Genomic DNA, 11,151 nt, shown 5'->3' with positions numbered 1-11,151 from the left:
ATTTCTCATCTGAGGTCTTTGCTGTGAAGATGAACTGAACCTGAAAAATAATCAAGGGGCAAAACACACAAGTGGCTCATGTATGTTAATAAAATAGGAACAGACTGCAGGTGAGTATGAAAGACATTGTAGCATGGTGCACAACAGGACCATGGAAAAGAATGCATGGTAGAGGGTATGGGAAAATACATTAATATACAAATCTTTGCCAGTTCACTGCTCTGATTTGCGTTCTGCAAAAAAATCAATACAACCTTAAAATGCAACAGTTATTTCCCAACATTCACCTTCCTTAAATAGTTAATCGGTTCGTTTACAATATACCTCTATCTCTTTCATCTTGAATAAAGCATGCCATGTAGTTCTCCACCGATAGGTGGCAGACATATCATGGATGTAAAGAAAAATGGAGGGCTACATGTAATGGAGGCCATCCTTACCTTTATCATTACATTGTGCTTGATGGGAATATTTGTTCCTTTTTTTTTTTTTTTTTCTTTTGGGGGGGGGGGGGGGGGTATTCACCAGTTACCCAACGCAGTTGCTGTGTAAGGCCCAATTCAGATTAGTGGGATGGGAAATCCAAAACCTGAAGGGAACAAGTCCATACTTCAATGTTGACTAACACTACTACAGGTTAAAAACTGCCATTTCTGAGGGATAGCAGCTTGTCCAACGAGGTTTGATGACTTGGCTTTTGTCTTACATGCAAAACATTAGCTATGTTGCATATTTCATATGCATAAAGACGCTCATTTGACACAGTAGGCTGCACGTTTGAACCATGGATGGTTTATTATGAAAGTTCTAATATTACAAATATGGTTTGAGCCCCGAGCGTTCACTGTTTGAGTCCTATCCTCGGGAAGACTTCGAGCGGTCTTCTTTACAAGAATTTCAGATGCATCCACAGTATTTTATTGATATTGCTACAAAACACCATTAGCTAGATCATTTTGTATTAACTTTTTTTTTTTTTTTTTAATTTAAAATCGAATACATCACCGCGTCCACATGAAAAGTCTACTGAGAGAAATGCTCGGACATTTCTTCAGGTAAGAAAGCGGAAGTCAGCAGATGATTTCTCTCTTGGCTCTGGACGTACTCTCCGTAACCAGGGCAACGTTAGCTTCATGGAAACTGACTGCAGCGTTAAAATGTTAGTACAACAGCTAAGCTAGCTAGCGTCACTGACCGAACTAGCTACGCAGTTACTATTCTGTCAAACCCCTCTGAAGGCAGTTAGTGTGAAGTTTTCTTTAGCCTAAGCAAGCACATTCATTAATGTTAGCATGTTTAGTGACGAAGCCCTGGACTCAGTGAGTATCCAGTCTGTGTGGAGGAAGTCTCAGCAGTCTGCGCAAGAGTCGGTATGTTTGAGACACAGAACAACTGTAGCTCACAGGGCTGTTAGCATGAACCACGGTGTACTTTTCTGTAGTTGCCTAACAATTTTGTTATATATACAACATGCTAACGCTACAGTAACTAACCGACACATGTTAGCTCCAAGTATTACATTTTTTAAAAAATTGAAATGTAGTGATTTATTTTTTATTCACGCCCTCCCCCAGCTTGTAAATCCACTAAACAGTGTAAAAATAAATTAAGAAAGTAGCCTAAAGTAGATAAGAAGAAAAACCTCCAGTGTCTGCCAGAGTAAATTTGAAGTGTCTAATACTTCAAATAATACTAATACTATTTGCAAATGTATAATTTTCTAGCAATATATCACTGCGTATTAAAATATTAAATTAGGGTAGTCTTTTAAGCTGTATCAATTTATGACTAATCAAGTTAATTGTTTACATTTCATCTGCAGAGAAGTAAACCTTTTTTCGCGGCAGCCACATTGATATGAGATAGCAGAGTAAACAGTGGAGTTACTAATGATGCTAACTGAGGTTATTAAGGTCCAGGTAGTACAGCAGAGCCTTTCCACTGAGCCAATAATCACACTGGGGGCTCTGACACTGTTTGACCTGCATGGATCAGAAGATAAGAGAAGACACAGTATTATAGAACTTTATTAACTTTAACTTTATTAAGAAAGGTAACTACAAAAGTGAGCCACAATACAGTAGTATTGGCAATTACACTGAAGAGTAATATTGTGAGATACACTGGGACTAATATTACACCAGGTAATGAATGTAAAATTAGCAGATGATATTGAATGTACTATTACACATAATAATAAAACATGACATTAAATGTAATAGAAAATAATGTTGCACATGATAATGAACATAATTGTAGGCCATGATATTGAAAAATATTGCACATGATGTAATACTGTGCATAATATTGGTATTATTGTTCTGAGTCAGATGTTTCAGTTTTCCTTCCTACACAAGATTAGGATTGTTAAAAAGCTGTAATGTATCAATCTTTGTTAGTATATCTTTTTAAACAATTTTGGAAGGTTCTTTTTCAACCCCAACCAAAAAGAAGCAGAATGAAAACAGTCTACAAATACATGGTGGAAGTGTGCAGAGATCAAGCAGTGCTGCATACGTTTACAAACATTAAATGACAGGGAAGCCAAAAGCAGTGATTCATGATAAATATAACCACTTCTCTAAATTATGCCTGTGTGATTAGAACCAAACAGGAACATTTTTACATATCATGCAAACAACAACAACAACGTGTCTATCAGAAACATGTGGGTTAGATATTAACTGCTCTTCAGATCTTATGTTGTTGAATGATAATTCAGCACAGGTTTTTAACTGTATTCAAAGACAGCTGTGGCTGTCAGCATGTACTGTTTCTACAAAGACGTTGGTGGTCAAGTGGCAGCCACCACACAGTCTGTCTATTCATCAGTGGAATCACTCTGTAACAGAGTTATTAACTGTTAGGCAGTCGGTTGCCAGGATGAACGGAGCAGGACAGGGTATGCTGGAGGCCAGGAGGGAGGCACTCAACACTAGGGCTGCATGATTAATCACATTTACAATAAAATCGCAATATGGGCACATGCAATAACCTAATCGCAGAACCACAACCAAATAACAATTTTTTGAAAAAGGAAAAATGTGTGAAAAAACATTATAATGAGGTACTGTAATGCTGCAGAGATTACCTGGACTAAAAATCTTGTTTTCCAGAAAAAAGAAAACATGTTTGTTTTGTTCAGACCTCAATAAATATCACATCATCACCATTTTAATCGTTTTTCAGTGAACATGAAAGTTTACTATGCTGCATATTGTGATGAAATATGATGAATGTATATTGTGATTTTAAGAGATCCATGTGGAAGGGGTAGGTCGGCATTGATGAGCAATCAAAAGTGCAGGGGCCAGTTTCACCAAAGATAGACTAGTACTATGGCACAATGAATTCTGGGTAAATTACAACCTTTTTTGAAATAAGAATATTGGCCGATGGAGTGACCACATTCAGCCGCTCAGCTCCATTTACTCCAGCAGAAAGTATGTGTCTTTTGGAGGAGTTTTATAATGATATTTTACTTCCTTGGAAAGACTGAAACAATACAAAAAATATAAAAAATGTCAATGACAGTAAACAGTGTTAATCATACATCATCATTTAGAGGAGCATCAAAGATGTTCCCAAAAGATGTAAAAATGTGGTTCAAGACGCAAAGAAATAATTGCTCGCTCCATAGCAATGTTAGCAAACCACAAATTCTGAGCCATATTTCCTCTTTTTTGTTGTTGGGTGATGGTGATCAATTTGTGGCAGTGATTGTTCCATGGTAACAAGTCTGAGACAGCCTGGAGACAGTTAAAGTTGGTCTTTATTTTTGTGGTCTAACTTGTAATAGACCAGTGGTTCTCAAACTTTTTCAGGCATGCCCTCATGTCAGAAACTGAACAAAGTTTGCGTCCCCCTACCCCACAATTTGTTATCAATCCTTAACAATAACTGGGGATGGACCTGATTAAAAAGAAAAGATTCTAACATTGAATTTTAGTGAAATAAAGGTTAGCAAGATAGAATCACCAAACCTGTTTGTTTATTTCCCCTACATAGATTATATTCATTCAGCTGGGTTTCATTCTTTATGTCCCACCCCACAGTTTGGGAACCACTGCAACAGACTAATCTGTGAGCAGAATTAGGACTGGTCTAACACTACAGACTGGTCTAAAATATCTTTGTGAAACCAGCTCCAGAAGTATGTTTTGTGTAACTGTACTGCATCCTGAACTGTCTTAGTAGTCACATTAGTAGGACTGTAGTGTAATTGGATGTTAAATTATGAATTTTTGAAGAGAAGGGGAATAATATTACTATATTACTATTGACTTTATTAATGCCCTGGTATACCTGTATGTTATGTGATTGGTGGAATTTATTTGTTAATGTACACCTGCAAACCTTGTGGAAAATATACAAAAACTTCAACAACAATAACAAAGAAAGGAATGAGATTGCCCCAAGATCATTAACACATGTATGAATACCATTTTGTTCAAGGATAATACAAACAATTTCCTCAGTTTTGATAATGAAATATGTGGTCAGTCTAAACAAAAGCATCAGTATTGCACCTATTTAAGTCTGATTAATTGTGATTGCAGTGACTAAATAATTGATATGCTTCCTTTAGTTGAAGGCCTTTATTTGCTGGTGTTTCAGAGAGGCTGTCAGACCAAAGCGGTGCACCATACTGAAGCAGAGGTCCAGACTGTGTTGACGACCATCAGCAGTACCCAGACAGAGCCACAGAACCAGACCACAGAGCAGCTCCTCCAACAGAACCCTGACGAGCCAGAGCCGCCCGGTTTGAAGGACTTCCTGCAGCGGGTCGAGGACGCGGTCATCAGAGAGCTGGTCAAGAACGCCAGGAGTCACGCCTTTGATGGGTTCCAGGTCAACTGGGAGGATCACAGTAATCTGGTAAGCAGGACCATGGACCAGTAGACAGCTTTATACACCTGAGGAGAAACTGACAGTGTGTAGTTGTTCCCGATGACCTGATGTTTGAAAATGGAGCAGTTTCCTGGACACAGACTGGAGTTGATCTATGTTCATGAAGAGTTCTCTTTATGACACACTTTGATGTTTACAGGTTTCATGCCTCCACTGCCTTCAACATCCCAGTGCAGTAGAGAGAGGTCTTCATGTCACCAGTGTGTCCTGGAGTTGTACAGGTTCAGTTATTGCCTGTGCTTACGGCCGGTATGTTAGTGTTTCAACTGATATGTATACAGTATGTTTTATATCAAACTCCACCGAGGAGCTCCTGAACGTTTGTCATGTCATTTTGAAAATAATTGAGAACATCAGTAAGAAATGTACTTGATGTGCAGGATTGACGATGGAGACTGGAGCACTGAGAGGTCGTGTGTTTGTACGTGGAACCTGAACCGTCGAGGCCTGAACCCCAAACAGGCTGATGTGGTCATCGATGTTCCCACTGCAGTCACCGCTTTGTGCTGTCACCCCAACCAGCCCGCCCTCATCGCAGGTACACCGCCGGCCTGCTAGTTCACATCATAAAATCAAATAAAAAATCAAATAAAATTCTCAGACATTAAAATCTAAATTTCTGAGAAAAAAAAAATCTGAAAAATTGTGTCTTTTGTCAAGGCCAGGATGACTTAGATGTGATTAACATACTGTTTGAGAATGTTTTGCACTATGGCACACAGCACACTTGAATGCCAGCACCCTGTTTGTTAAAGCAGCCACAGTGACTGCTTTTATCAACTCATGGTTCTTATGATGTTTGGCTTTTGTCGGGTGCTGGGTCCTGCAGCCCCTCAGCAAACCTCATCAATATGTTGTTTTTTTGTATAACAGCTGATTTGGATGAGGTGATGACTTTTGTACATCAGGAACTACAACACAATGGACAGATGTGATGAGTGGATGATGATTATAGGTTGGCAAAACTTTTTAAAGTTTATTTCAGTTTGAGTTTGGCTCAAGGCTCATATCTATTGCTGCCTTGTTTCAGCTGTTTTTTTTTTTTTTACAGTGTTAAGTGATCCTTACATCTGCCAACTGTACGTAGCCTATACACCAAATTAAAAAAATGTGTGTCATAGCCTACATCTGTGGCTCAGTGCTTTTTTTCTCTAAATTTTGACAGTGGCTTGTCTTCTTGAGTCTCCATAAGCTCGCTATGGATGCCAAATTTAAAAAAAAGTCATCGGGGGAAAAAAGAGAGGATGTAAAAGTTGTGGGTCCAGACAGATTTTATTTTTCTTTTTTAAGCCAGAAATTGCTTACAAAGTGAAGTGATGTGGTTCCTTGACAAAAACAATTTTCCTGCAAATTATGACCTTAAAATCTTAGAATATGTTATAATAAATGTTTTTTTTCTCACATATTTACCACATGAAGTTAAGTTTCTTCTCAGAATATTCCCCTCTTCCACAGCTCTGTATTTTCTTCACTTAGAGTGACCCTGGTTGTGTTGACTGTGTTAGTGTTTATTCTTTCTTTCTTGTTTCTTTTTGTCTTGCTTTATTATTATTTTTGCCTTGTTTTGTCATTTTCACCTTGTTACATCTTTTACATCATTTTTGTCTCATTACATCGTGTTAGGTCTTTTTGTCTTGTTACATCATTATGCCTCCGCCTGCCGAAGGTGCCGGGCCGGAGGCATAATGTTCTCCAGTTGTCCGGCTGTCCGTCATTCCGTCCGTCCGTCTGTCACAGATTTTTGTTTGCGCGATAACTTTTGAACGGGTGGATGGATTTGCACCAAATCTTGTGTGCTAAGACTCTGTAATAGGTACATGAACTGATTAAATTTTGGAGGCCAACACTTTCAAGATGGCCAACTTTTAAGATGGCCGACTTTTTGACTTTGATATATTTTGAATAACTATGTTGGATACTATTAGGTAATAAAGGTAATAGCTCTTTCCTTGCAATCTTTTCTCATTAACTGTAGACTGTATCAATAGAGCCATAATTCTCAATCTCCTGGGACACTTGCAAATAGGATTTATAATGAATCAATGGTTTCAATCAGGTGTAGGGAACACAAAAAGTCACAGTTGTATGAAACTGTTGCAGGCGGAGGCATCAGAATCGATGCTTTAGCGTTGACTTCTACCCGTTTTCATTTTTGTCTTGCTTTTTTCCATGTTATTTTCGTCTTGTTACATTTTTGATGTTATTTCTCATGTGTTGTTACGTTGTTTTCGTCTTATGTCTTTCACATAATTTTTGTCTTATGTATTGATATGTCGTTTTTGTCTTGTTACATCTTTTAGTTGTTTTTGTCTTATGTCATTTTTGGCTTTTTGTGTAGGCAAAACAAAAATAAATACAGATACCTGACAAATCTACTTAAGTACAGTAACAAAGTATTTGTACTTTGTTACATCCCATCTCAAGTTGTTGATTCATGTTTATCACTGAGGTTATCTATGTTTATCTGTTGTTGAGTAGAGCTCACTGTAAACCCTGTGTGTGTGTGTGTGTGTGTCTGCAGGGGGTCTGTACAGTGGAGAAGTGGTGGTCTGGGACACCAGTCGGTCTCAGGACCCCATGCTGGTTCAAACTGGGATGTCAGCTGACAGCCACAGAGAGCCGGTTTATGAGGTGAGTCGACACAAACTGTTGGACTTTTGTTTGTAACACAGATCCTGGTCCACCACTGACACGACTCTGATACCTGGTACATGTTTGGAGAGGTTCACTGTCCTGTGGTGCTGCTGTTTGTTCTGAGAGGCTTCCACACAGTTGCAGGAATAAACTGAAACAAAATCTCCTCTTCAGTCCAGCCTGCTGTTGTGTCCTGCTGTCTGTGACTGTATGGAGTCTCTGCAGAGGAGATACTTTATTGATCCTGGGGTTGATTGCTCACACTACACATGCTCCCATTCAAGAGGGTAGCTTATACATTCTACAACAATATATGACAGAAATATTTACATATGAAGTATGTAAAAAACAGATGTCTTGTTCTTCAGTCTATAGCAGCAAATATGTATATATACATTTATAATACAATATGTATTGGAAAAAATAAGATTTTGTTTCATCTGCATTGAAAAAATAATTTAATGAAATGTTTAAACATTAATTAATAACAACGGTAAATTTAACAACATTTTCAAACATAATTTTTGAAATTCATTGTATTTTGAATCCAAGTTTTCTTTGTAAAGAACATGAAAGTAATCATACTGATTTAAAGGGTTCAGTAGTGACAATTTAAGAAGTGTTATATTTCAGCTGGTATTTAAACGCCACATCACAGAATTTTAAATGACAGTTTATACCAAAATACTTTTTATCGATAAAACTCGGCTAAAAATTTTGTTCATTTCTCCCAAATAAAGAATGAAATATTCCCATTTGTCACAACCGAAACACCATCAGGTTTCGGTTGTGACTGTTTGTGTAGTGACAGTTTTAGAAGTTATATTTGAGCTGGTACAGACTTATAAATGACATGGAGTTTACTAAAATACTTATGATTTGCATAACTGGATTAAATTTTGTCACTACCAAAATGGTCATGTTACAAAAACCCCAAAACATTTGCCAAGAAAGAAATGTCATCGTACAGTGTACACTAATGTGCATCAGGCTACAATATACAGTAGAATTACAATAATTATTGAATTCTTGAACAGTATTGTTATTGTGTTTTATTTTCACGTCAAATCAATTAAGTAAAATTAAATTATTGAACAGAGCTCTGCACCTTTGAGTAACTGCACAGAACTGTATTGTCAGTAACAACAAAGAAGGATAAAGAACTCAACTGCAACTCTTGAACTGTGTGTGTACCTGTAGGTTGCCTGGGTGCCTTTGCAGAAGAAAGGAGAGTTTGGGGTGCTCAGTGCCAGTTCAGGAGGTCGGGTGCTGCTGTGGACGGTGGACTCAGACCAGGGCAGGTTGGTCCTGAGTGCTGCCTACGCTTTAGTGCGACAGCAGGTTCCACACAGCAGCAACTTCAAGGTGAGTCAGCATGAAACCAAACTGTTCATCTGCAGCCTCAGAATAAACCAGCATGAAACCAGTAAAAACAATTTTTCCTTATCAGTTTCTCCTCATGTCTGGCCCTGGTGCTCTTCCAGCTGCTGCAGTGCAGTGTGGCTACAGAGTGATGTTGTTCTGTGTCACCCACAGGCTCGAGGCAGCAGCACAGTGGGCGTCACCTCTCTGGCTCTGTCTCCTTGGGACTCTGACACTTTCTTAGTGGGTTCTGAGGGCGGCCTGCTGCTCAGATGCTCCTTCTCCTCCCAGGTGCCGGCTGAAGTATCGTCCGAAGGTCAGAGCGTGACGCTGAGAGCCCCGGCCGTCTTCTCCTTCAGGCCTCGCAGCGGCCCCGTCCACTCCATACACTGCTCCCCTTTCCACAGGTCACAGTTCACTCACCCACCACACACATGATCAGTGCTAAAGGAATCATCAGCAGGGACTTTATCCAGACTTGTGTCTCTCTCGTGTCTCCGCAGGAACGTGTTTGTGAGTGCAGGGACTGATGGTCTGGCCCACGTCCACTCTCTGCTGCAGGCCAGCCCACTGCTCTCTCTCAGGGTGTCAGACTCCTACGTGTTCCAGGTGCAGTGGTCTCCAGCTAGACCGCTGGTTTTTGCTGCAGCCACTGGACAAGGTACAGCATGAACACTGTGTATGGGTGGTAAAAAATCCTTAAATGATGCACTTCATGACCTGCTAGGCCACGTTTTTATAGCACATTTGTGAGTTCAGTGCTGGATTTACAAGTCACAGATTTGATTCAGCCAATGTGATCGAAAAAAAAACCTCTGCGTAAGAATGCCTCGTCCCACTCTGAAAATCTTCTGGGATCCACCCAAACCTTTAATTAAAACTGATCAACATGAAACTAATCGTACCAATGACGAGATACAGGGTATGCTCTTGTGTAGTATGATGGGGTCACCACAATTTACAATAATAATAATGATACAATTATTAAGTGTGACAACTGTTAAACTAGGCCAGATAAATGAAGAAAAACATCATTTAAATCACATGCCTTTCTTCTACTAGTTCTGATTATTTATTTTAAATTACTTGTAAATATTTTATGGTGATTTCCAACTTAAAAAACTTGAAACTTAAGAGTTTTATTTTTCATAGCCTCTCAAGGCCCACACTCTGGGAATCACTGCTCTAAGTCACTACTGTATGACGAGAAACTTTCTCGGAATAATGACTTAGCATCTTGAAAAAAGTCACTGGCATCTCAAAATGAATTTATCTTGAAATTAGTTAGTATCTCAAAATAATGACTTGGCATCTCACAAAAATACTAACCATTTCTGTCACCCATTAGATGTTGTGTAAATGAAGCTGTAGGATGCAAGACACATGTATCTTTGTTGATTCTCACTCCGTGTGTGTCTCTAAGGTGAGGTCCAGATCTTTGACCTGGGCCGCAGGTCCCTGAGGCCGGCAGCCACCATCGAGCAGGGAGGAACAGGACAAGCTGCAACATGTTTGGCCTTCAACCATCAGAACCCGCACCTGCTGGCAGTGGGTAAGACGGACGGGACAGTCGGCATTTGGCAGCTGAGTGCAGATTTGACAGAGCAGAACCCCAGGGAAAGCAGCCAGCTGGAGCACATAGCCAATCAGGTGGCAGGATGAGGACAGTTGAAGACTGCTGCATTATGTCAACTGTTGTCTTACATGTTCACATCTCAAAGTCTTTGATTAAACAGTGGAAATGAAATAAAACCAATAAACCAAAGATTTCCAGTTCTAACCAGTAGCGTTTATTAAAGCACACTGCAGTTGTTCAGGTGTTGTTACAACATTATTGTTACTATTAGGTTCTTAAATTGATCGAAAGCACAAGCTAAAACAGCTAAAACAATCACATTCAAATGCAGACAGATCCACTATGCTATCATGAGAAGCACAAAGAGTTAAGGGTAGAGCGAGATAAATAGTACAGATAGTTGTTATTAGTGAGTATTCCTAGTGTCACAATCATGCAGTTTCAGCCGTGTGTTCGTGTTGAAGTGTGTGTGGGGAAAAACGCGTCCCGATTGGTCACTGGTGGGCGAGGGATCAGTTGACAAAGAGTGAGCGGGTGAATTCGACAAAGTCGAAGGCTGACGGCAGCTCGCGGCCCTTGCTGTCGAGGTAGGGCTTCATGTGTGACAGGCAGTAGTCTGCCTGCTCCTTGGTCAGGTTCTGAGAGAGAGAAGAGGGACACTTAGACCT

At 39.6% G+C, this 11,151-nt stretch overlaps 2 protein-coding genes across 8 annotated transcripts in view; one reads left to right on the top strand and one right to left on the bottom strand.

The window, feature by feature from the left end:
• Nucleotides 1–915: 915 nt before the first annotated feature.
• Nucleotides 916–10,935, top strand: dync2i2 (dynein 2 intermediate chain 2). Its single transcript, XM_084745353.1, has 9 exons — nucleotides 916–1,370; nucleotides 4,618–4,878; nucleotides 5,051–5,160; nucleotides 5,292–5,449; nucleotides 7,433–7,542; nucleotides 8,746–8,910; nucleotides 9,082–9,314; nucleotides 9,411–9,568; nucleotides 10,331–10,935. The coding sequence occupies exons 1-9, from the start codon at nucleotides 1,293–1,295 to the stop codon at nucleotides 10,567–10,569; spliced, it is 1,512 nt and encodes a 503-aa protein (XP_084601479.1). The 5' UTR covers nucleotides 916–1,292; the 3' UTR covers nucleotides 10,570–10,935.
• The window catches only part of sptan1 (spectrin alpha, non-erythrocytic 1), a 42,503-nt gene continuing 42,026 nt past the window's right edge, over nucleotides 10,675–11,151 (bottom strand). For all 7 annotated transcript variants that reach the window (XM_084745346.1, XM_084745349.1, XM_084745348.1 and 4 more), the window contains one exon: nucleotides 10,675–11,121. In XM_084745346.1, coding sequence (XP_084601472.1) covers nucleotides 10,996–11,121 — 126 coding nt within the window. In that variant the 3' untranslated portion in view covers nucleotides 10,675–10,995. The remainder of the gene's footprint in view (nucleotides 11,122–11,151) is intronic.

This window comes from Lutjanus erythropterus, chromosome 20, assembly GCF_056507025.1.
Source record: "Lutjanus erythropterus isolate fLutEry1 chromosome 20, fLutEry1.hap2, whole genome shotgun sequence".
Lineage (NCBI taxonomy): Eukaryota > Metazoa > Chordata > Actinopteri > Lutjaniformes > Lutjanidae > Lutjanus > Lutjanus erythropterus.
This window is presented reverse-complemented; position numbering and strand designations above follow the sequence as displayed.

Coding starts and splice junctions, on each gene's coding strand:
- dync2i2 (XM_084745353.1), top strand. CDS start 1,293: ATGTTTAGTGACGAAGCCCTGGACTCAGTGAGTATCCAGTCTGTGTGG. Junction 8,911..9,081: donor CACACAGCAGCAACTTCAAG/GTGAGTCAGCAT, acceptor TGTCACCCACAG/GCTCGAGGCAGCAGCACAGT. Junction 9,569..10,330: donor TGCTGCAGCCACTGGACAAG/GTACAGCATGAA, acceptor TGTGTCTCTAAG/GTGAGGTCCAGATCTTTGAC.